At 37.5% G+C, this 26,404-nt stretch overlaps 2 protein-coding genes across 7 annotated transcripts in view; one reads left to right on the forward strand and one right to left on the reverse strand.

The window, feature by feature from the left end:
• The window catches only part of LOC126763607 (protein TANC2), a 151,453-nt gene extending 135,534 nt beyond the window's left edge, over positions 1 to 15,919 (forward strand). For both annotated transcript variants that reach the window (XM_050481261.1, XM_050481262.1), the window contains exons 5-7: positions 5,238 to 5,751; positions 11,619 to 14,824; positions 14,889 to 15,919. In XM_050481261.1, the coding sequence (XP_050337218.1) occupies positions 5,238 to 5,751; positions 11,619 to 14,824; positions 14,889 to 15,242 (4,074 nt within the window). In that variant the 3' untranslated portion in view covers positions 15,243 to 15,919. The remainder of the gene's footprint in view (positions 1 to 5,237; positions 5,752 to 11,618; positions 14,825 to 14,888) is intronic.
• A 211-nt stretch (positions 15,920 to 16,130) lies between these two features.
• Positions 16,131 to 26,404, reverse strand: part of LOC126763608 (sodium-independent sulfate anion transporter) — a 28,873-nt gene continuing 18,599 nt past the window's right edge. For 3 of the 5 annotated variants that reach the window (XM_050481265.1, XM_050481264.1, XM_050481266.1), the window contains exons 2-11: positions 25,330 to 25,506; positions 25,050 to 25,254; positions 24,905 to 24,990; positions 24,707 to 24,847; positions 23,412 to 23,666; positions 23,004 to 23,354; positions 22,755 to 22,928; positions 21,750 to 21,897; positions 21,493 to 21,672; positions 20,897 to 21,347 (exon numbers count right to left, since the gene is read on the reverse strand). In XM_050481265.1, coding sequence (XP_050337222.1) covers positions 21,229 to 21,347; positions 21,493 to 21,672; positions 21,750 to 21,897; positions 22,755 to 22,928; positions 23,004 to 23,354; positions 23,412 to 23,666; positions 24,707 to 24,847; positions 24,905 to 24,990; positions 25,050 to 25,254; positions 25,330 to 25,494 — 1,824 coding nt within the window. In that variant the 5' untranslated portion in view covers positions 25,495 to 25,506 and the 3' untranslated portion in view covers positions 20,897 to 21,228. Of the gene's footprint in view, positions 16,292 to 19,089; positions 19,418 to 20,896; positions 21,348 to 21,492; positions 21,673 to 21,749; positions 21,898 to 22,754; positions 22,929 to 23,003; positions 23,355 to 23,411; positions 23,667 to 24,706; positions 24,848 to 24,904; positions 24,991 to 25,049; positions 25,255 to 25,329; positions 25,507 to 26,404 lie in introns of those variants that run through there. The other 2 variants (XM_050481268.1, XM_050481267.1) reach the window with 2 other exon arrangements.

Below are 26,404 nucleotides of genomic sequence, written 5' to 3' on the forward strand. Positions count from 1 at the left end.
TTTTGCCTCAAAAATTCTCTACACTTATTCCTTGGCCCCGATTTTCCCTCTATTTCTCTGCTTAGACTCACCGCCTGCTGGCGCTACTATTAAAAGAGCAATTTACTTTCGCATATTACATTCTTTTAGATGACTACAGTCAAAATTTCAGCTAAATCAGACTTTTAGTTTTGTTTTGGCCGCATTTAGAAGCGGGTAGGGCCACGGATTTTGGAAAAGTAGCAGAAAGTTCTATACCGGTCGGTAGTTCAAATTGATTGACGCTGTTTAAGCACACTCTGAAGAAATTTTTGCGGCGTTGCCAGACTGTCCACGATGCATGGGTCTATTGGTACATCACAGAGATCAAGAAATATTCGAAACAGTGGACAGTCACACACCGAACTAGCTCTGAGGAGGCCTGAAACTGTTGTTAGCTGACTGGAAAGGTAATAGCCACAGTTTTCTGAAATTCCCAAAACAGATTACATCGACTTCTTGGAGAGGGTCAAAACTGTCACTGGGCTCTGCTATAACGAATTATTGAGCCAATTCGATGCCGTACAACAGAAATTAAATTTGGCAAAGAAAACAGTACTTTTCTAACACTGCAACTCATCGGCTTGAAACTTCTCCAAAGCCAAATTGGTGGAATTAAACTATGAACTGCCGTATTCTACAGGTTTGGCTCGACTATTTCTGTATCCAAACGTGAAAAAGAAACTAACCCGGGAAAATTTGTGTTGATATGTTGAAGGACCTCTTCATTAAAATTCACGAACCGCGGTTATAGCCGAGTTTACAACAGCGCGCCAGTGGTTCTTCCTCTTCGCTGTTTGACGCCAACTGAGGATGTGTGTAGCCAGGTCCTTCTCCACCTGGTTTTACCAACGAAGTAGAGATCTTCCTATTCCTCTGCTTTCCCCAGCAGTTCCTGCGTCGAATACTTTCAGAGCTGGAGGAAAAGCGACCTCTCCAGCGTAGCCAGTGTCTCTTAATTCGCTGAACTATGTCTATGTCGTCGTATAACTTGTACAGCTCATCGTTCCATCAAATGCGATATTCGCCGTTGCCAATCCGCAAAGGGTCATAAATCTTCCGCAGAATCTTTCTCTCGAAAACTCATAACGTCGACTCGTCATATATTGTCATCGTCCATGCCGCTACACAATAAGCAGGGCGCGAATAATGAGTGACTTATAGAGTTTGGTCTTTGTACGTCGCGAGAGGGCTTTACTTCTCAATGGCCTACTCAGTCCAAGACCACTTTCTATAATAACCACAGGGGGGCTCAGAGAGGATACAATATAGTGTGTGTTGTTTTTGTCCCAGTGGCTTCACAATGCACCCCATAAAAGCCTAGGAGTGACGCCTAGGCCACTTTATCGACCTACCGATTTCTGTCAAACATTTAGTTACTTATGTTATATTATCCCATTCATGACTTTATTTTTTTCATTTTCTACGCACACCTTACCCACTGTGCCTTCGATTGACCATTTGTTTGTGCCAAATCCAATCAGTCGTGCAAACCAACTGTTGTTACCAGCCCACTTGCAGCAATTAGTTTTTTTGTACTTTTTCGTAGACAGCCGATATGAGAGCCGAGTTTCGTGAATGAAATTGATTTTGGCCGAACACCAACAACAACTAGGTTGGGTACATATAAAATAAAAATGAACGTGACAGCCAACGCAAAAAGTTTGTTGTTGTATGAATATTTCTTACTTTTTTTACTTAAAACAAGAACCCAGTGCATATGTTACCCAGTAAACACGCACCGCTTAGCAGAGTATCAAAGCGTAGAACAAACGCGACACGCATGAGCTAAACGCCCAGTTGAGAACCGTGACAAGAGTAAAGACATGCGAAGCCGCATAAACGTGCATGTGTTTGCTGTTTAACCTAGAGCAACTACTCTGGCATCCTCCTCAGTCTTCCTTTCTGACATGCCTTCGCCAGCGACGTCGTCAGCTGGATACATGCGCATGCGAGACATTCGCCAGCCCACTGACTGCACGTCTAAAGATGATTAAAGTAAAATGATTAGCAACAGGAACAATGTACGATAAACAATAAAGCAAGCGTCTCGCCAACTTGTAGAAAAGGTAAGCGCGTAGAACGAAGGCTTGCTGTGTAAAACCTACGCGCTAAACTTTGCTGAGCTCAACGGAAGACGTAGCTTTGGCTGTGCTGGATTCTAACGACTAGCTTTCGTATGGTTGTTATTTTTTCTACCTTTCTTTCCTTTCAACTTCCTTTCTTGCTTTTTTACCTTATATTCTTGCTTTTTTACCCCATTTTCTTGCTTTTTTACCTTATTTTCTTCCTTTTTTTACCTTATTTTCTTTCTTTTTTACCTTATTTTCTTTCTTTTTATCTTCCATTCTTGTGTCTAATCAATGCGTGACGCCTGTTGCTCAACTCTAAACTCAACTCTTCCGCCATTTGTTGTATTTCTACTTGTTATATACCGTTATTCAAACCACTAATGTTTGTCTGCCATGTGCTAAAGCCACAGGGAACCTTTATCTAATTTCATAAGTATTTAAACGGCGGATAACTGAACATTTCGCAAATAAAAAAAAACAAAGTATCCGGAATTTTTACTAAAATACTCACTTTATTTTCTACATAGTATACATATGTATAAATTTGTATATAACCGACTATTTGGTGCCTGAAATTAAAGCTCGTGATCTCGTGCGACATTTGGTTCAACAAGACGGCGCCACTTCCAACACAAGGCATCAGTCAATGGAATACTTTGGTGAGCGGCTAATTTCGCGTTTTGGACCGGTCGATTGGTGCTGTGGAGATATGTAAAGTCTAAGGTCGATGCGGACAAACCCGCTTCGTTTCAGACTTTGGAGCAAAACATCACGCGTATCATTTGCCAGTTACCAGTCGAGATGCTCGAACGAGTTATCGTTGGCCGCGGCCTACATTTGAAAGAGATAACCTTCAAAAAATAAAAGGCAAACAATGTTATTTGGAATGATAATAAACATTTTCCATTAAATCTGAAGTTCCCATGTTTCTTCTTCAAAAAAGTAGAGAACCTCGAAATGGATCACCCTATATTTATGTAGTTATATGTATGCTTGTACTCAAGTCATATTGAAGCATGTTCCTAAATTGTTTACTAATTTGATTAGACTCGGTCGCGACTCGGCGATTTGTTACCGCATTGTAAGATTCATTCTGAGCTGGTGTCGATAACGAGAAGAATGTACGCAAATATTTACAACCGCATAAGTTTACATTCATGTGCCCCAGTGGTGGCTAGTTGGGTTATTGACAGATATAAAGGCGAGAAGGGTTTCAAAACCCGAAGTACATGATTCATGAGCGATCTGTAAACTAAACGAAACCGAGATTTTCAGAATTTTTAAGCGAAATGTAACTTTTTTCGACGATTCCAACCAAACTATTAAACGCGGCTGCAGCAATACTAAGTACTCGAAAAAATAGTGAAGTAATCTCTTATGAAACACTGCAAAGTTATTGTTGTTATTTCGAAAAAATGTTGAGTTATGCTACCGAGTTCAGAGTTCTTGTTAAAAAAAAGTCTTGTTCTGTTCTGGTTACGTTAGCCTGGTTGTCATGCGTACCGTTTGTACTCATATAGTATGATACTTGGCTCTTCAATTTTCATATTTCTTTTAGAATTTTAAAGGTTATTTATTCTTAGTTGAGTTCTGGAAGTCATCTGGTGTCTTTAGTATCGACTGTGAGGTTTTTTATTTGCCTAATAGCATCGCAAATCTATATTAGAGTTCTTAGTCGAATGAATGGATAGGTTGGCAATTGGTACCGACAATGAAGAACCAATTCTGTTGGGAATTCAATGAGTAATTAGCGCCACTGGCCCAGCGTAAATCAGCGTGGTCTAGTAAACTCTGCGTTCTCAGCAAACTCCTCCTTTCAATGGTTGTAGGAGTTCAAAATGGACACTGTTCGATCAGAATTGATGCGGTAAGAAGTAATATTTTACTAGATGCCAGTTGCATCAGCTATTTGTAAGAAGTTTAGATAGAATAATCTCAAGACTTCCTACTCAAATGCCTATTCAAAGCAAAAGCATCTCGAATGTCATACTTTTGAACATCTAGGTGATCCAGAGACATCCTGGTTGATGTAATATCTAGTAGTAAAACACTTAAGTAGAATAGTGTTAAGTTTACAGCACTTTGCCGATAGTTGATTTCCAATTACAGAAGTTTATCATTTGGATTCGCAAAGCACTTTACATAACAATCTCGTGAGTGCGATTCCTCTCGCCATGTAGATGGATCAGCCATCCAACCTAACCATCCTGGCCTCACCGCCTGATGATGCCGTAGTCGCGAGATCTATTACTATCATGTTGTATGTACATTCTCGTAGAGGGTTAGTTTCAAAGTTTTCGAATCGGAATCGTTGTTTTGTTCGGGCATGACCGTAAACTTGTGAAAATTTTTCGTTTTGTGATGATCGACGAAACATAAATCCACAGGTACACACCAGAGACCAAACAGACAATCGACTTCACCGGCGAATCTGCTCCGTAGAAAGCGAAAACTGTTCTCTGCCTACTGCCTAACTTTCAGAAATTCGTAAAACTCATTCTTAGCTGGATTAAAGGAGTTGAAGATCCTCGAGTTTAAGAGTATCGAGACTATACTACAAAAAAGTCGCAATTTTGTAAACATTTCCTTTTTTCTTTTGTAGGCTAAGTATATATGTATGTATTTGGAAGGTCACCCTCTTAGAACATCTATTATATACTTATGGGATCACCCCCACACATCTCCTCTCCTTGCCTTCTTTGTCATTTACAAAATTTTAATATCTTCACCTCCCGTCAAAAAAAAATTCACCACTGCCACTGTGGTGCAAAGGTGAAACCGCACTTTTCAACATAATCACACATCCATGAAACGACTTTGCGTCGCGCCATTCATCTTCGTTTTGACTAGAATACTCGTACTCGTGTGTACTTAAACTTTCATCACCGATAAGTGGCAACGCCGCAAACGTTATGCGGTAAACTGACCTGTGTATATTTGTTGCCACATTTTTTTTTTGTTATTTGTTTGAAATGCTCAATAGGCTGCAAGCAAATTTGATTATTAGATTCCTTCTCTAGAAAACATAATATTTCTACCGAAGCCCGCCATTACCGCCATTGCCATACATGAAAAACTTTTTGCCCACAATTTTATGTTTTTTTTTTCTAAAATACATTTTTTTCTTCTCTTCTACTTTCTTTGCAGCATAACCGGCAGGAGTCCATATCCCCGGAATATCATCGCTATGCAAGTATTAGTAAATTGCCGAAAGCGGTGGCCGCATCGCAGACTACATATACCGTTACAGCGGATATACACCATGCTAGCAATAGCAACAACAATCACAACCACAACAACAATAATGGCAATACCATTAGCAGCATCAGCAGTGGCGGCAGCGGCAGCAACAGCAATTGCAATACGGTCAGCAGCACAGCTAGCAGCAGCAACAATAACAACGGTCACAATAATATTAGCAATAACCATTACAATAGCAACAACAACAACAGCGGCAGCATGCAACAGTCTGCACAGCAACACCAACAACAGTTACATTATAATGCCGGCGATGCAATCAATGCATCTTCATTTGCCACACCACCGACACGGCGACGTTTCTTTAATCACAAGAATTTGCGCAGCGCCTTGACCGGACACCGGCGCACCGCCTCGAATGGTTGTGTGCCCACAGATGCCGCCGCAACGATACTCGTCGATGGTAAGTCACTGCACGTAGCTCTTGAAGCACTAGCACATCGGGACTTAGTCATACACAAAGCACAAGTTTGGGTTTACTTGGTGTGGTTATGAAGTAACGAAGTTGAAGCATCGATAACATATATACAGAGTTTGTCCGGAAGGTAATAGGTCTGAGTCGCTTTAAAAAAAATTACTGAACCAATCGTTACAGTACTTTAAAAGCTTTCAAAATTAGCGTCACGGAAGGCATTCTCCGGAATTGTCTTGGGAGCCGAGGTGCATGCTGCTTGAATCCCCTCTGTCGTCTCAAAATGTTTGCCTTTCATCGGTCTTTTCAGGCAAGGAAACAAAAAAGTCCGGGGGGGCCACATCTAGGCTGTAGGGCGGCTGCGGAAGCGTTGGGATGCCGGCCTTGGTTAGGTAGCTGTTCACAGAAAAGACGGTGTGAGCCGGGGCGTTGTCGTAGTGCAACGTCTTGTCGAACCCGATTGAAACTTCGTTTGAGTCTCTTGAGGATTTCCACGTAAAACTTGGCGTTGACGGTTTGTCCAGGAGGAACAAATTCATGGTGGACGATGCCTTTGATGTAAAAAAAGACAAAGGGCATCGTTTTACTTTGGATTTGCTCATTCATCAGCGACCTCTTTCCGGCCTTCCACCAAACACACCACTTCTTGGGTAAGCCATATTAAACGTCTCTGCCGCAGATTTACCGAGTTTCACACAGAATTTAATCGCGTACCTCTGCTCTAACGAACGCTGCTTTTTCGGCTTGCACCACGCGAAAATGTTTGTCCTGACTCTCCAGGTGCACGGAGACTACTGACCAACCACTCGTTCGTTAGCTTGGAACGCCCTGTACCGAATCCAGTCGGTGCGCGCACGCTCCGGAGTACAGTCGTGGTGGAAGAAAATCAGTCCTATTACTTCCCGGACAAACCCTGTATACGGCTCTTCATCACCTTTAAAGAAAGCTTTCGTCTATACTTAAAAACTTTATTTTTTTTTACTTAGATGTTTTTCGAAACACTGTTTTAGAAAAAGTATTTGTTTTCACAAACCACAGTAAACCGTTATGTTTTCTGGATAATGGCAGCTCTTGAATCTCTTGAATCAGGCTGCTCTTCATCCCAAATGCGGCGATTTTGCTTGTTTACATACCCATTGAGCCATAAATGGGCCTCATCGCGGAACAAAATTTGACTCGAAAACATTGGATCTTCTTAGAACATTTCAAAACTCCATAGACCGAAGCGATGTCGCTTGAAAAGGTCGTGCAGCTTCAGTTCTTTGCACAGGCTGTATTTTTTTCAATTTAAGATCTCGACGGCGTCAAGTCGTTCTGTATGTCAGTCGGAGTCGCTACAAACGGCGTCGAATCGACTCTCCACGGTCTTCGTTTACACCCTTAGTTACGGCTGCTCTAGACCGAGAAAAGGACTTTTGCAAAAGTTTAGATGAATACCGCTAAGGCTCAGAGACTAGTTCGTCTCTATGGTATGTTATGTTCACGATTGACTGAAAGGACAAGACTAAATCTCGCAAAAGCTCGTTACGGTAACCATAAATTTTCGTTAGTTTTCCAAAATAAAAATAATACTAAATTCGTTACTTAATAATCACACCTTGTAAGCCCAGCCTAGCACTTTTGCATATTCGCCATATTTGATGGATTTTCATTTTGACTATTGGTTTTGGTGTTGACTAGCAATATTTGAGGTGTTCGAGGTGAACATTTAAACGGCAATTTTGTTGTATTTTTTTTACCGGTTTTCTAACTCTTAAGTTGCTTCTAAGCAACACTTAAACTCGATAAGTGGCGAAAGGCCGTTCGTTAGTCAAACGTTGAAGTGGCCAACCAACTGTCATTGGCTTTGTCGGGCGCTCCTTTGATTTGTAGCTGTGAAAGTACTGTTTGCTCGACTACTTGCCGGCACTCGTACTGGTGGAGTGTGAACGTTGCGAGTGATGAGCGAAGAGTGACTGCGGGAGGATGGAAGTTAGTGTGGTCATGTGACGTGCTTGTTGACTGCACGTGCAGCCGAGGTCGAGGTCAATGGCTAATGGATAACAAAATAAATTTAGTAGTGTCATCGACGTACTGACCATCTAACGGCAGGTACGGACTGAAAGGAGAAAATAGATTGTAAATGCTGGCATTTAGCAGAAAAATTTATGACTTTACCGATGAACGTAGATTTTTGAAAGTACAGAAGTGAATTAAAGATAGTTTTTTTTTTTTGTATTTTATTTTTAATGCAGTTATACAAGTCTAACCTTAAAAGCTCGGCAAATATACTCCGTTTCTGGGCCAATCCAAATAATAAACGTAAAAAGTTTATGATTCATTTAGCATTCAGCTACAATTCTCAACAAGTTTACACCTATCCATATACATTTGTACCATATACTAGTCCTGTTCAGACCGCTATAAAAATTCGATACGCCATCCAACTCTGACCACGAACTGTGCTGATAAAATCTGGTCAGGGCCAATCATTTGCAGCTATGAAACCAATAATATTGCTTTTAAGCCTTCTGGATGGTTTTTGCCTTGGGTACTGGAGCATAATCTTTCTGGAAAAGCCAATGCTCTCTTTGATGGCAACTCAATTGGTTTACCTCGCCTTCTGAAACATTCTGCTGGTACACTTTTCATCCAGTTTTAACCATATTTTCACAGAAGTGAAGCGGTGGAATTTAGAGAAGGTTAGGTTAATCTGGTAAGCCATGCATAGACCAATTTTGGTCCTTTGCGATACCAGATGGAGTTCAGTTACTAGGTCCATGAGGAGTAGTCATTGTTTAGGATGCATGCGCTTGACGCGGATTTTAACAGACTCTGTGGCCTCACTATCGATACCTCGTCCAGTGTATCATACAGTGGGGACCCCAAATGCTTACAGCGTAGTCTTGCCAATGCAGGACAAATTGACAAGAGATGATCCATTGTTTCCCAGATGCCTTGCTCTAGACATTTCCTGCAGTCTTCTTGAATCTTCTGTCTACGTAGATGTTGACTCTGGAATTGCCTGCAGGTGCATTAGAGGCTAGTTCCGCAATAGCAAAGGCAGTGCTGCGCGTAGCTAACATATCTTTTTCTTTGTTTACTTTAAACCTTCTTTCCCACTTGAAAGTGGGATCATGAGGAATTTTGTGCTTTCTTGTGAACACAAACAGATCCGTTGACTCCGCGTTCAACCCTAGACCCGCTTTCGATGCCCAATTCTGGACTGTATTGAGAGTGGTGGTCATAATACCGCTAATGGTCTGTAGACACCTAGCCGTCATTAGGATGACAATGTCGTCCGCAAATGCGACTACCTTAGGGGCTTTGCCGTTCAAGTTCCTTAGCAGTTTATTTACCTCACCACTAATATCCATAGAAGCGGAGATAGCGTTCCACCCTGCGGAGTACCTCCACAGACTTCCTTGGTCATTCTAGTGTCGTTCCATTCTGCTCTTATCTTTCTAGAGTTGCCAAACGCTCCAGAAATGCTCCAAAAGCGTATTTCGTATATTCAACAGCCCTTTCGATATTAAATACCAGTCTATAAGGTGCAGTTTCTACTGATCTGTCCTTCATATAAGCGTGTTGGACACTGCTGTTGGAGGCGCTGCTATTCTAATGTGCACATTCAAGATTTTCTCTAGCGTTTTCGACAGGAAAGAAGGTGCGCTTATAGGCCTAACTCTTTTGAGTCGGATAGGTTGTTTCTACCCTAGCCTCTCTCCATGATTGTACCACATAGCATGGATCGCATTCTGTAGCATTACTGAAATGATTCTGTCCATACCGGGAGATTTATATTGGTCGAATGAGCGGATTTCCTATTCTATTTTATTCTCCATAAAAGTGTGTTCGCAAAAGTTTACCAGACTACTCCTTTCATTAATAGGACTTACTACGTCCTTACAGCGTTGAAAGTGCACACTGACTAGGTCTTTCAATGAGTCCTGGCAGTTGTACGTCCACTCTCCGCAACTTTTGCGAATTATACCAGGCGAAACGGGGCTTTTCCTAGTTCTATTTTATTCGTGGTTCTTTTCCATTCTCCAAATTGTTCGCTTTGTCCTGAAGCATCAACTTCTTGTAGTCCCCTAAACGATCTATATCCTGTCGCAAAAGAAACAGAACTTTTTAAATTGGCGTCACCTATTGGTGGGTATATGAAATAAAAAGTTTGATCTCTTGTTGACATTGGGATAACTACAATCGGTGTTATCGATCAAAAAGTGACAGCAGCTTTTGGTCATCGGTCGTAAAATGCAAAGAGCAAATATTAAATTTTGTTTTAAACTTGGGAAAACGTTTACTGAAACATTTCAAATGATGAAAAAAGTTTATGGTGATCAGTGCCTATCCCGTAGTAATGTGCATGAGTGGCTTAAGCGATTCCAAGAAGGTCGTGAGGACCTCTGTGACGATCAGAAGTCGGTCGTCTTCAGAAGTCAAAAATAAAGACAATGCTGATTTGTTTTTACGATTGCGAGGGTATTGTACACCGAGAGTTCGTCCCACCTGGCCAAACGATTAATGCTGTGTTTTACCTTGGTGTTATGAAGCGTCTTTTGTTACGCATTCGTCGTGCTCGACCACAGTACCGTGAGGCAGGGTCCTGGCGCCTGTTGCACGATAATGCGCCGTGTCATTGGTCGACGCTTGTCACTGATTTTTTGACAAAAAACTCCATATTAACCATTAATCACTTACCCTACTCTCCTGATCTGGCACCCTGTGATTTCTACCTATTTGGAAAACTTCATTTGCACATGAAAGGCCAATGGTTTCAGGACATTTCAGCTATTCAAAAGACGACGACCGATATTCTCAAGAGCATTCAGAAAAATGACCTTAAACACTCATTTGAAATGCTAATTGAGCGGGCTAAACGCTGTATCGAAGCACAAGGAAACTACTTTGAACAAAAAAATATAACTTTTGAAAAATATTTTTGTTGTTTTTTTTAACAGTCCTGTTTCTTTTGCGACAGACCTTGTATTCATTGCAACAGTCCTCGCTTTCTGCCAGCTTGGCCCAATTGAAGCATTGCCGTACTTTGTGTTCCACCAAGGGGAACGAAAATTAATACACATTAATAGATTTGAACAATGTTCCATGATATTCCATACAAACGATGTAAGCATCATCCGAATGAAAATCTGCGTACAGTAACATCTAATTTCAGTAACAATCAGTTAGCACATAGTTAGTTTTAGCACTCATATATGCATTAGTACTTACACAACAACCGTTTCCGGTTTTCACTAACAATCCACTCACATAATTTAGCAAAAGCACACTACATACTTTGCACACCACTCATCGCCATTACAAACATTTTACAGGCAAAGATAATAATGCGCTAAATACATCGACCTGTTCCGATTCGGCAGTCACGCGACGCCGCCGTCAGAAGGTCAGTAACAATGTGAGCGCTGCATCCACACGGCCAACAGCGGCCGGCAGTGAGAATAGACTAAATCGCTTAAGCCTCGCCGGCACCTCGGTCTATGCGGGACATCTTTCATCGTTGGTCTTTGGTAAAATCAAATCGTTATGGAGCGTCAATTCAACCTCATCGGATGCGGGACTTAATCAATTTGCAGGCACGAGCATTTCCAACGCATATTACCATTACTGTTCTCGTTATGCACTTTTTTGCTTGCATTACATATATATTTGCATGTTGCGCTATGAGCGGCGGTTTTCTGCCGAAGCTCAAGTGTGCTTGTCCGTTTCTTATAAGCATGTTTCGTATAGTTCTTACACGTTTTCATATACTTCCATTAGTTTTTGCATGTTTCGTTACGTCAGCGAGTACTCTTCTGCTACAATTTAACTAATATTATTTTCTTTATTTTTGTTTTCTCTTTCGCGCACAGGCAACGATGATCATGCGCTAACTGCCGCCGAGAAGCAGAAAGATCAGTTGCGTGCCCGTCTCGGTCTGCTGCTGGACAGCGATCAGCATGGCAATACGAACACGACGACCAGCAGCAGCTCATCGCAGAATGTCAGTCCCGAACAGACGCTATCGGCTGGCTGTGCCAATGCTTTTGGCTCACAACTCTCCGTGATCACCAAGGATGATACGCTCAGTTTGGCTGGCAAGCTGAATGCGCTGTCGGTGTCCACCGATAACAGTGATGTATTTCCAGTGAAGGCGCGCAAAACAGGCGTGCGACGTTCAGCACGCGCTGGCCAATTGGCTGGCGGCGCCGGCAAGCGTAATGCCATCTACAAACCGGCCAACGTGCAACCCGTGCAGTTGGCTTTGAAGCCGCTCTTTTTCGAAGTACCACTACCCGAACCAGATCCACCATTCATCGGACGACAGTGGCTGCTGCGTGAGCTCTCCAACATACTTACCGGCACCGAGACACCGGGTGTGCTGATCAACGGCAACCCCGGTACGGGCAAGACGGCGCTTATCTTGCAATTGGTTGAGTATTCGTGTTTCGGACGACGTAAGAACAGCAATAGCAACAGTGATCCAGATGGTATCTACTGCCCAATCAATCTCGGTCACGATCGCATACGCGCTTTGGCCTCACACATTGTCGGTTATCACTTCTGTCAGGCGGATTCGAACCTCACTTGCCTAGTGCCCGACTTTGTGCACTCTTTGGCTGCACAATTATGTCAAGCGCCACAACTGGAGGCGTATCGTGAGTATCTACTAAGTGAGCCACATTTACAGGATATATTGAGCGTTAAGGAGTGTATTGCTGATGCGGAGCGCGTTATGCGTATGGCTATTTTGGAACCGTTGATTGTGCTAAAACGTGCCGGTAAGATACCAACCAAGACTTGCGTCATACTCGTCGATGCTTTGTGCGAGGCGGAGTATCATCGTCCCGATCACGGACACACGATCGCCACTTTTCTTGCCAAGATGACGCAACACTTTCCCTCGTGGCTGAAGGTGGTCGCTACGGTGCGCACACAAATGCTGGAGTTTGTTAAGGGTTTGTCGTATACGAAGATGACGCTCGATAGTTGGGCCTCAAACGATCTGCTGCAGAAGGATATGCTCGACTATATCACATTCCGTGTGAATCACAGCGTGGAAATACAGAATAATATTGCGGCTGTGAAGGATCACAATAGCGGACAACTGAAGTTTATCGGACACTTGCAAGCGCTGACAAAGGGTTCGATGTTGTACGCCAAGCTTATACTCGATCTCATTGAACGCGGTCAGTTGGTAATCAAATCGACCAGTTACAAAGTGTTGCCTGTGAGCTTGGCGCAAATCTTTTTACTACACTTCAATTTGCGTTTCCCCACCAACAGCAGTTTCGACAAGGCCGCTCCCATATTGAATGTCTGTTTGGCTGCTTTGTATCCGCTTACCTTGAATGAAATTTACTACACCATTTGCGCTATGAAGACCGACGAGGTGCTTAGCTGGGATGAGTTCTTGCAACGCTTCAAGCTACTCGATGGTTTTCTTATACGTCGCATCGACAATACGTACATGTTTTTCCACTCTTACTTCCGTGAGTGGTTAATACGACGTGACGAGGGTGAATCGTTGAAATTCCTATGCGATTTTCGACTCGGCCATGCGGCTATTGCATTTCGACTATCGCGCATGCAAGCGCCACTTGATCCCGAACAAACAATGGAACTAGGACATCACATGCTGAAGGCGCACATTTACCGCAACTGCCAGGGTCCACAACTACCGCGCGATATGCAATCTTTCTGGGTCGCCACCGTCACCGATAACATATCGGCCGCGCTCGGTTCTTTGCGCAACGTTTACAGTCCGAATTTAAAAGTGTCGCGCTTGATTTTACTAGCCGGCGCTTCACCACACTACCGCACTGAGTTTATGGGCGGCGCAACAATACTCTGCATTGCAGCACATGAGGGCATAATGCCAATGGTGAACTTACTGCTGGAGTTCGGCGCTGACGTGAGTCTAACTAACAGTCAAGGCTGCACACCGCTGATATTGGCCGCCATACGTGGTCACGCTGATGTTGTGCGCTTGTTGGTGGCTGCAGGCAGCAGTTTAGGGCAAACAGATACAACACAGCGCTGTGCGTTGGTACATGCCGCGCGCACTGGTCGCTTGAATGTGGTGAAATATTTGCTGGCTTGTGACTGGACGCCGCGTCCCAATTCACAGGATGTTAGTTTATCGGCGGCGCTGCAGCAATCACTTATCGCCGCGGCAGCACAAGATCACGTCTCAATCGTTGAGGATTTGCTGGAAGTCGACGGCATCGATGTGAATCTTATCGATGAGGCATGCGGTGAATTACCGCTAACCGCAGCGGCGCGTAACGGTTGCAGCGATACCGTCGCTATCTTATTGTCGAAAGGCGCGCGTATTGATGCGCGTAACAAACAAGATTTTACCGCGCTCTGGTTAGCAGTAAAGGAAGGACACTGGGCGGTGGTGGAGAAGTTAATACAAAATGGCGCTGATATGGACGAGCCAGTAACCGCAGCGCGTAAGACACCGCTTATGATTGCCGCTGAGGAGGGTCACATTGAACTGTTGGAGTTATTGATTGAACGTGGTGCCGCGCTGGAAGCACAAGATGAGGAAGGCTTTACGGCGCTCTCATGGGCAAGTCTACGCGGACGTCAACCGGCCGCCAAGTGTCTGATCGAACGTGGCTCCAATCGTAATCACGCCGATAACAAGGGGCGTACACCGCTCGATTTGGCAGCATATCAAGGCTCTGCCGCTTTGGTGCTCTATCTACTCGAACAGGGCGCAAATATCGAGCATATCGATGTGAATGGCATGCGTCCGCTCGATCGCGCGATTGCTTGCCGCAATATACAAGTTGTACAAGTATTTTTGCGTCGCGGCGCCAAGTTAGGCCCCACCACCTGGAGCATGGCTATGGGCAAACCGGAGATTTTGATAGTGCTGCTGAATAAATTGCTCGAAGATGGCAATGTTTTGTATCGTAAGAATCGCTTTCACGATGCGGCGCATCGCTATCAGTACGCGTTGCGTAAGATCTCATGTCTGGAGAATTTGCTAGAGCGAAGCGCAATATTTGCACAATTGCGCACCAACTTGTTGCTGAATCTGTCGCGCTGCAAGCGAAAGTTAAATGTAAATACACAAATAAAGTTTTATGCGACTAAACGTTAAATAACAAAAACATTTCTCTTTACAGGAACTTGACGAATCCATCGATTTAGCCACACAGGCCATCGCTCAGAAACCCGCCAGCTATGAAGGCTACTACGCGCGTTCCAAGTCGCGCATGGAAAGCGGCGATTACCACGAAGCGCTCGTCGACGCCAACGAGGCTATGCAGAAAGCATTGCAAAGCGGCGTCTCCGCCGAAGTAGTCGCGGTGCTCAAGCGCATACAAGCAGAGCTAATGGCGCACACCAACAGTGACGCTGCTGTTAGTGGTGCGGCAACAGCGCGCAGCAGCGCGAATGCTTATGAAGAGTATGCGCTCAGTTGCGCGGACTTTGGCGCTATGGGCTTGCCAACGCAAAATGAGAGCTCGGATCTGTAGCTTGTTTTTTGCAACCCACAATACTTACAAGCTGAATTGAATTTTTGAAAAATTAGTTTTTATTATATTTACGCGCTTTAATTTGCCTTAAATGATTGCTTAAATTATAATGATTATTATTTTATTAAATATTTTAAAATGTTAATTTTAAATATTATTTTTTATTTTAGTTTACTTTTTATATATTTTTTATTTTATTAAAAATATTATTTTTAAATATTATATTTTTTTATTTTATTTTTATGTTTTTAATTTAGTGCACTGCATTTCTTTAAAATGGAGCTAAAGATTTGGCGCAGCCAGCCTTTTTTAATATATATTTAAATCATAATTTTAAGAAAAAATATTTTAATTTTATAATTTGCCGTTGCTGCCTGCTTATATAGATACATACATACCTACTTATAACATATTAAGTTTACATTTAAAATGCCCTGTATTTATTTGTGTTTTTGCCTTTCGATTTTCAATTAAAAATAAAATTGTATTTAGTTTTGTTTCTTATTTTTTTAAAGCAAAATTTGTGCGAATTTTAAAAATAAATTATTTTTGTATTTTTTTAAGTAAAATATATTAATTTAGCCCTTCTTGCAACTCTATATGCTGTTGTTGTTGTATAATTTATCTTCTTTGCTTATATTTTCTCCAATAATTATATATAAATGGACAATTACAATTATAATACTTACGGTAGCAATTCATAAAAAATAAATTGTTTAAAAATTAATGTTTCATCTGCATGTAAAAAATCATTAATTATATATTATTATACATAGGCATTTAAAATAAATTAAAATTGTGACATTGAACAAACTAAGAAAAAACTAAATAGATTTGTGTGTTTTATTTAAAAACAAAGTTGGATAAATTTTTTTTTTATTTTTCAGCTTATTTTTATTATTCAGCTTATTTAAATTTATAGTCCTGGCAGTCAATAAATCTTTAAAAATAATCTTAAAAATATTTTCGAAGCTTCCATATAAATGAGAGTGTATTTTTTAACTTCAGAAGTTTTTGAGTTCCTCATAGAAAACGTGTGTAGGCATAGTCTATAAAAAAAATAATATTTTAGTGAAACAAATGATGATGATTTATGTTTGAAAAACATTTAAACAAATAAAAGCTAGACAAAAATTTTACGGTTCATTTTAGTTACAAAAAATAAAATTATTTGATTTATACTCACTCGTATTTATTTTTCAAAGATACATACATACATACATATGTACATATAGATATAACCAAAAATTCAAAAATAATTCTGAATAATATTTCAGAACAAATTTCGCGATTTTTCAAAAGTCTAAACTAAAATATTATTTTTATATTTGTAATTAATTAATTTTTTTATGTCCTTCTTTTTTAAATTTTTAATTTATTTAATATTTCATGACAAATTTCGCGGTTTTTCAAATGTCTAAACTATTTTTTTCGATTTTTAATTAATTTATTTTTTTTTATATTTTTTTTATTAATTTATTTTTTATAATTTTTTATATATTGTATATTATGTACATAATTTAAATTTTTTTATATATTTTTTTTATTGTTGTTACATTTTTACTCATAAAACTACTCAACACATCTGATGTATTTTCGAATATGTACATATTTATAACCAAAAATCCAAAAATAATTCTGAATATTTCAGGACAAATTTGGCGGTTTTTCAAAACTCTAAACTATTATTTTTAATTAATTGCTATAAATATTTTTTTAAATACATAATTTGATTTTTTTATATTTTTACTTTTTTCAATTTATATTTTTAATTCGAATTTTTTTATTGTTATTACGCTTTTTACTCATTACACTACTCAACAAATCGGAAGGAACAAGCGGTTTTTGGATTATTTGAGGTGTTCTTATCACGAATTTGAGTCCAAAAATTGTCCATCCCGTAAAGTTATTTTTATTATTTAGTAAATGGTAGTGATTCGACCCCCAAATAACTTGACAAAATACAAATATGCTACGTGCAAGGAAATTTCGGTTCTAACAATCCAAAATTTGCAAGAAACCGCATCTCAGTACCAAAATGATTGCAAACTAGCGTTATTAATTAAGTGAAGGGTGAGGGTTTCAAGGTAAAAAAAAAAGACTTTTTGCGAATTTATTTCTTAAATATGGATAGAGTAATTTTATTCTGACCTTTTGAGCACACTTTTGACAATATAGGGTAATTTTTCATAAAAAAAAACAACTTGCGCTGCTGGGTGCAGACAAATTCTGGTTTTCAGAGGCATCGCCGAGTACCAGGCGAACATAAACGATAGCAGGCGGATCTAAAAATAAACAAACTCGCCTTTGCTGTGTGTGTCCAACAGTGGCGCTCAAACTGCGCATGACAGTTTTGTTGTCCATGTGTAGTTAGATGTTCAAGAAGTTGCCATGTGGCACAAAAACAAGTCAGATATGAAAATTTTAAGTAAATATTAAAAATTATAAAAATATAAAAACAATGATTGAAGCAAAATGAAAAAAAAAATATTTTATAAAACTCTACGCAAAGAAATGTCTATCGAAAAAAGTATCGCAGTAGAAGTTTTCTTAAAAATTTGGCAAATATAATAAAAATTATTGCAGAAAAGTGAAGAATATGTTTTTATGTATACATAGAAATTGAAAAATATCATAGTAGAAGCTTTTAAACTTATAAATTTTACTTATTTTTTTACACTGCAGACTCTTCTTTAACTCATTTGGTTTGAAAGATCGTAAATAACTCACAACTTGAATACCTTACTGAAAAATTGCTGGGAAAACTGTGTTGAGAGCACCAAAAGGGACTATTCTTATTAAATTATATTTGTATTAGATTTCAATTAACAAAAATAAATAAAACTATTTTTCTAAACTCTTTGTATTATTAAACAAAAAAATTGTTAAATTTATTATTATAAAAAATATATTTTTTCTAAATTTTTTGTAATATTAAAAAAATTTTTGAATTTGTTATTTAAAAAATTATTTTTTCTAAATTTTTATTAAAAATATTTTACAAATGCTTTTTTTGTTTATTTTTGAATTTATTATATAAAAAAAACTAAATTTTAAAAAAATATTTTACAAATGATATTAAAAATATTTTTTTTTTGTAAAACTTGGAATTTTTATTTAAAAAAATTATTTTTTCTAAATTTTTATGAAAAATATTTTACAAATTCTTATTGTAAACAAAATTATATTTTTTATTTGTAAAAACATGTTAACTATATTTTAAAAATGATTTAAGTAAATTATTGTTTATCACTTAATTATCTACAAAATATTTTTTTTTTTAGATTATAAAAGCAATAAACTTTTTATAAATAAATCATCGATATAAAATAATAAATTAAAAAAAATATTTTTTTTAAACTTTTATTAAAAATATTTTATAAATTTTATTGTAAAACAGTTGTCTTAACTTTTATTAGTAAAAAAATTTTAGTTATATTTTAAAAATGATTTAAATTAATTATCTATAAAATATTTTTTTTAAGATTTTAAAAGCAAGAAAATTCTTATCAATAAAATCAACGATATATGTATGTATATTTTAATAAATTAAAAAATTTTAATTGTTAGAAATTTTTTTTTTTTAATAATTTATTAAATTAAATTACTTTTAATTGGTAAAAAAAAATTAATTATATTTTAAAAATGATTTCAATTAACTATTATTTATTAACTTTTTAATTAATTATCTATAAAATAATTTTCTTAAGATTTTAAAAGCAATGAAATTATTATCAATAAAATCAATGATATATTATAACAATTTAAAAAGTTATAATTATTATAAAAAATTATTTTTTCTAATTTTTTTTTAATATATTATTGTAATTTTTTTTTAATTAAAATATAATTATTATAAAAAAATATTATCAAAGTTTCCGCTTGAACCACCATTTCCTAACTTTGCTTTGCATTGAACTTGAAAATTGTAGCAATTTTTACCTTCACCACAAAAATGATTGTTGGAACAGCTTTTGATGACATTTATTAACTCAAAGTTGTTTATAGTAGCCTAACAGCATATCGCTAAAAAAATTTCTGAGTACAACGCTTTAAACTCTAGTAAATTATTCTCAGCTCTCACTCTGGTTTCTAACGTTTTTGCATCTCATAATAAATTTCCCGCTGACGTAAATGTTTATTGTAAGTCAGAGATAGACCATTTACCTTCAGACCTAAAGAATTTTAACATTTGTGGTGTAAAGAGACAGGAATTAATATAGTATAAAAGAAAAAAGGGTTAATAAATAAAAAAAATATAACAATGTCTAAATGGCAAATAACCTCAAAATTTAAAAAATCAACAAGAAAAGCTGATTTTTGTGACATGATTCACGGCAGCAGAATAACATTTTATTTTCGAGGAAACACAAAAATGGAACCATTTTACTTACAAATTTATAAAGAAATGTTTTTCATATGCCGTAAAAACTTAAAGAACTTTTTTCCAAAAACAGAAAACAAATAAAACAGAAAAAAAATAAAGAAAATATAATAATAATAAAACATTGTTGTTTAGTAATTATTTTTCAATGGGTCTGTAAGAAGAAAATTTAATGTACACTTAGAAAAATAGTATAAAGCCATTTATTTCAATAAAAAATGTTTAACTCACTTTTACATGATTTTTGGTTACAAAAAAATAAATATTTATTTATTACATTAACCAATTTGTGCTTAAAACTTAACCTAACTATTTAGATGAAGTGTGTAAAAATGGAACAAAAACCATATGAAATTGTGTACAAAGCTTCTCAATGGTAAATATAAAACGATATTTTGTCAATACAATAGAAAATGGATTCTAATGAAGTTGTAAAATTAAAAAAAAAATGTTGACAAAAAATCGAATTAAAAATGTGTTCTTATTAAAAACGTAAGCTAAAAAAATAAAAAAACGTAAAATTAAAATATAAATTTTGACATCAAATCGAATTTTTAATAAACTTAAAAACGAAAATGAATTCTTATAAAATCATAAAACTAAAATATAATTTTTTAACAAAAATCGATTTAAAATTTGTTCTTAGTAAACTAAAATATTGAATATTGAATTTTCATAAAATGGTAAAATTAAATATAAATTAAAACCGTTAAAAAAATGTGGAAAATTTCAAAAAAATATAATAAATAAAAAAGAAAAAACCACAAATTAACCGAAAATTAAAAAAAAAAAAAAATAAAATAAAAAATTAATACATACATAAATTCTATTTTTTCATTTAAAAAGATTTTCCCAATACATAAAATCGATTTAAACAGTTAAAACCGTTAAAAAAATGTGGAAAATTTCAAAAAAATATAATAAATAAAAAAGTAAAAACCACAAATGAACCGAAAACTAAAAAGCAAATTAAAATAAAAAAAAATATTATATATAAATTCTATTTTTTCATTTAAAAACATTTTCCCAATACATAAAATTGATTTTAAAAACGGAAACTAAAAACATTGAAACAATTAAAATATAAATTTTAACATCAAATCGATAAAAAAATGTGGATAATTAAATATATAAATATAACAATAAATAGAACTAAATAAAAAAAAAAAATAAAGTAAATAAAAAAAAAAAAATTAAAAAAAATTAAAAAAAAAAAAAAAAATAAATTAAAATGATTTCCCCAATACATTTTATAAAAAAATTTGCTCTCTTAATTTCCTAAGAATCCATTTTTAATTGAATCGCCACGCAGTTGCCAATATTAACCGTAAAAAGCGGAATATAGACTTTGCAAACTTTATCCAAATTAAGAAAGTCAAACTTCTCAACAAAATACAGTTAAATTTGCTACAACTACATATTCATATAAAACACAAATGTACATGAATGTAAAAATACTTAGAACAGCATTAGCCAAACATTGCAAGGAAACCAATTGAAACATTACTCAAAATATTACATTACTGCTGCTTCCTTGCATTAAACTAATTTAAAAAATGTAAATTTTAAATATGCTATAAAATCTACATGTTGTATATAAATCTACAAATGTCCGCCACCGCCACCGCCATCAATCGTCGTGGAGTCACCACAATTTACTTTAGTTTGTGCAGAAATTAGCGGAATGGTAACTTGCAAGCGATGATCGTCGATCGATGCCGCTGAGGGTAGATTAAGAAATAAACACGCAAACACACAGGTAAATGAGTATTTAACATTAACAGTTAGGTTTTAGTGACGTTATGTAAATATAAGCAATTTACTATTAGTTTGTACAGTTATATTCGAAAAATATTTTCTACTCACTATTTTCTAGTATATATTCCAAATCATCTGGTGTTTCTATCGTTGAAAAATCGCAATTTGTCGATTCCTTTAGTATGACACAGATCTCTTTAGACGCTTTTAGCAGAAAGAATGGCACAAATTTGCTAGCTAACTCTTTATTCAAAGCGCCCATGCCGCGCGCAGCCGTAAAATCGAGCTCTGCCGTGAAAAAGAATAAAAATTTAAAAAATTATAATAATAAAATATATAAATATTTTTTAATTTTTATTATTTACCATGCATATTGGAGCAATCCAGGACCACAGGCGCCGTACCGTGCATGACGACAGCCTTCGATATGCCAGTGCGCACCCACTCAATTGCGGGAAAGTAGAGTGAACTGTGTATGGGACGCATTAGTATGTAATCTGTGCCATTGGTGGTCTAAAACGCATTAAGAATTATATAAAAACTACTGCTTTTTCCAAAAACAATAAAAAAATGTTAACTTCGGTTGCACCGAAGCCATAATGCCCTACACAGGTGCATAAATTATATCTTAAAGAGATATAAAAAGATATTATTAATTTGTGCGGATTGTTTGTTGTTGTGGCGGCACAATTCTGTTCTTGACCGGATAAAAAATCGTGGTCTGTTCCGGGTCTACGTACCGACAGTCGTGGAAACGGCAGTTACGGGTCAGTTTGAATGGCAGCCTGGTGCTAAAGTAGTCCGATCTGAACAATATAATCGGAGATTTTAGGAATGTCTTTGACAAAAATCCGTGCAAAATTTCGTGAAGATATCGCCAAACAAAAAATTGTTCCATACAAGGAATTGAGTTTGAATGGTCAGTTTATATGGCAGCTTTATGCTATAGTTATTCGAACTGAACCATTTCTTCGGAGATTATATCGTTGCTTTAGCAAATAATTCGAGCCAAATTTCTTGAAGATATCTCAACAAATAAAAAAGTTTTCCTTGAAAAGATATGATTTTGATAGTTCGGTTATAGTGGTCTGATATCGGCGGTTACGACGAATAAGTAGCTACTTGCGTTGAAAAGGACGAGTACAAAATTTCAGATCGATATCTCGACAACTGAGAGACTAGTTCGCGTATATACATACAAATGGACTGACGGACGTGGCTTAATTGGCTTAGCTCCTCACGCTGAACATTTATATATTACAGGAAAAAGTGTCCGACGTTCACTTTTGGGTGTTACAAACATCGCGGCAAACTTAATAACCGTGTTCCGGGTATAAAAATGCATAAGAGATTATTTTTATTAAATATACCCTCAATTTGGAGACTGTAAGCGCCGGACGTGCGGCACGATACACCAGGTAAGCCACATCTACACCCACGCCCAACAGCAAACCAAGCTCTACACCGATTGCAAGGCTGACAACGAATGTTATAGCGCCAGGCAGTAATTCGCGACGACTGCAGCGCCAAAGTGGTTTGACGACCTTGAATGAAACAAACAAAGGAATATAAAAAATGACTTTCACTTCCAATTTAAATATCACAGCTACAGCATCTACCTCAAATTCAATCATAAATATCACCGCCGAGATGATGACTGCGCTGAGCGCTGCCTTCGGTATGTACTGAAAGTAGGGCGCGAGCAAACCGAGCGCCAGTAACACCAAAGCGCTGGTGTAGAAACCGCCAATGGGTGTGCGCACACCACTCGCATGATTCACAGCGCTGCGCGAAAAGGAACCGGTCACGGGCATTGAAGAGAAGAACGAACCGACCACATTGCTGAGTGAGAGCGCCACCAATTCGCGTGTCGGACTTATGCCGGCACTGCTGAATGCCTTCGAGATGGCGACGTTGCCCAGCACAGCAATTACTGGCAGTATAATCATGGAGGGACCAAGCTCCTTCAACTGAAAGCGAAAGAAAATTATTCTTGCGGAACTTTTTCTAATTATTGTCGGACTTACCATATCCTTATAGTCCTGTTCAATTGCAGTACCATTCGCTGCCTGTATTGTTGTATGGAATTTTGGAAATTCGACATCTGGAAAACCGCTTTTCACTTTGCCCGTCAACACGAACGGACAGGACTCGTGAGTTTCACATGTATTATAAGCTAAAATACTGGCAATGAGCACTACCAAAGCATTACGGCCGGTTGCAACGACCCAAAGTGTGCCGCTCAAGATGCGACGACCTGGTATTTTGACATCCTTCAATTTCTATAGAAAGGGATAAGAGGAAAAATCAAGGTCGGAATAACTTTTAGCACAAAAAAAATCTTTCATTAGATTATAAATTTTCGAAATGCGAATTATGAGCTTAGACCTGCTTAGCTTCGAGATCTCCCTACTCACATAATTGTGATTATTGTTGTAGTAGCATTAAATATTCTCAAAAAAAATCTTTTTGGAAAAATTATGAGGGTAAAGTCCGGTGGGTTTCCATGACAGTCGAGTCTTTGTACACGAAAGTAACCGAGTTTTTATCCGGCCAAGGATTGTCAACTCGGCAGCATTCCTCCAAATTACTTCAAGAATGTTTTCTTACACCCCAACGACATAGGTTTGGTCGGCAATGTGGACCCGAACAGAGCTTTTGTAGAGCATCTGCTTAATCTTTTACGGGGAGAAAACTATCCAAAGCTAAATTTGGAGTCAAGTTCAAGTATTGGTCTCCCAGAAACACCAAAAAGATTGTACCTAAACTACTCTGACGGCAACCGACATCCTGCAACTCAAATAATAAAGACGTCCTAACGACATACACTTGGCGTAAAGAACAAAAAAAACATTTCAGTTGTGGATGGTATTCTGGGAAGTTTATGGGTTCTGCGTATCAGGTGCGCCCAAGATCTTTTTCGATCAATGGTTGTCAATTTCTAAACAGAAGTCCAGACCTCGGTTCAGATCGTGATTGAATGCCTTTTAGTGTCGCCACGTGCCTAATAACAATATATATTTGGCTGAACGCCGTTGAAGCAGCTTGTGTCCTAAACCTAACCTTACTCTCCTCTGGATCCTAAATATTAACAGCAATAATTATAGATTTTGCTAGAAAAACTTGAACAATACTGAGTGCTGCAGAAAAGCGGTCGAGATCCTCTTTAATACTATAATATCAAATAATTTAAAATCCTTATCTTCATCAAGCCTTACTAATGCACTTCATGCACAGTTAAGTTATTTACCTCAAGTGCATAGTTTTAGAGATAATAATTATGTAATCAAAACACTTCATTCAGCAAATTGTAAACACTTACCCGCAACAAAAGCAAAATGGTGATAGCAACAATGCCCAAAGTAAAGTCACCATAACGTATTTTGTCTAAATTCGTAAAAACCGACTCCATTGTTTTCATAAATCCGGAACCGCCGCCACCGCCACGTATACCAAGCAGACCCTAAAGACGAAATATTTACTTAAAACAAACACAAAGCTAGAAACAAGAAATATTTACTTTCAGCTGCGAAGTGCCAATGATGACCGCCGTCGCGGAGGTGAAACCCACAGTTACTGGCAGTGAAATTAGGTCCACAAGCGCACCTGAGTATACCACATATGAATATATTAATACAACTATTTTATATATAAGCCTGACTCACCTAAGCGCAGCACAGCCATCAGGAACTCAACAAGTCCGGAGATCAAACACAATAATATCGCATACGCTGGACCAGAGTTCAGGCCGAAACTTGTGTGTCGGCTAGTCATGAGCGCCAAAAGCGCTGTTGGACCGATAGTCACCTGACGACAGCTGCCCAAAAAGGCATACACGATGCCACCAACGAATGCCGAGTAGAGACCATACTAGAGAAGTACAGTATTATTAGAATGCCAGTACATAAAAGAGAAGCATGTGAGGTTAGAGTTTTAAGTACACACTTGTGGTTCCAGTCCAGCCAATGTCGCATAAGCAAGACCCTGCGGCAATACCGTTAAGCCCACTGTAATGCCAGCAATCAGATCGGCTACAGCATCTTGCGCCGTATAACCATGTAACCATTTAATGCCGGGCAGTAGCCGGTGAGCGACGTCCACTGCTTTCATGTCTCAATTAAACTAGAATAAAAATGATGCTTTAATAATTTTTGATTGCAATGAAAGATAAAATGTAGCTTTTATATGACAATTTAAAAAAATCACACCTAACCGCACATTATTTAAGTGCTTAAATATAATGAACTCAATGCACATACATACATATTGCAGTTCATAAGTATATAATCGCTTTTTACTTCGACTGCGTTAATAAATGTAATTGTGACTACTCTGTGGCGGTAGCAGAGTGTTGTAGGCACGTGACTACCGCTTGATTGAGCCTAGGTTCGAGTTCCATACGAAGCAGTACTCAAAATTATGAATAAGTTGTGCAATAAATTTCAAAACCTCATACTTAAAAAGTTCAAAAAAGTGTTATTCAGTTAGCCAAAGAGTTTTAAATCGTTGTAGCCCCCCAAAATCGTGCAGAAACTCGGCCTAACTTTTGTCAAGCCTGTGTGTCGCGTTAAAGCACGCGTTCACTTGTTTAATGATTTCATACATACATATACTAGTTATTCCAGATAGTGGCAATTATTTGCTCTTTAGTGCACACTTTTGAATGAATCTTTTGAAAACTATAACTATTGCGTTATATAATAATAGGTGTCTGTCTCTATTGTGGCATGCTTGAATAGCAATTTAGTTTGTAATGCCTACAATTTAAATTGTAAATATTCTATACCAAATTTAAAGATATTTATGAATCAGTTAATGTATATTTAATGTAGTATTTGTTTGTATATAACTTGGACTTTTCATAGCTGAAAATTTCGTATCTTTCTCTATATCTCTGTGATAAAGTTCTATCAAATTATAGGCATAGGTATTTCAAATAATTATTTTCTCAAACACTTCAAGGACGCGCCTCATCTTATATACTAGTTATGGATTTCGGGAAGCTTTTCCACTAATTAAT

This window comes from Bactrocera neohumeralis, chromosome 6, assembly GCF_024586455.1.
Source record: "Bactrocera neohumeralis isolate Rockhampton chromosome 6, APGP_CSIRO_Bneo_wtdbg2-racon-allhic-juicebox.fasta_v2, whole genome shotgun sequence".
NCBI classification, from domain to species: domain Eukaryota; kingdom Metazoa; phylum Arthropoda; class Insecta; order Diptera; family Tephritidae; genus Bactrocera; species Bactrocera neohumeralis.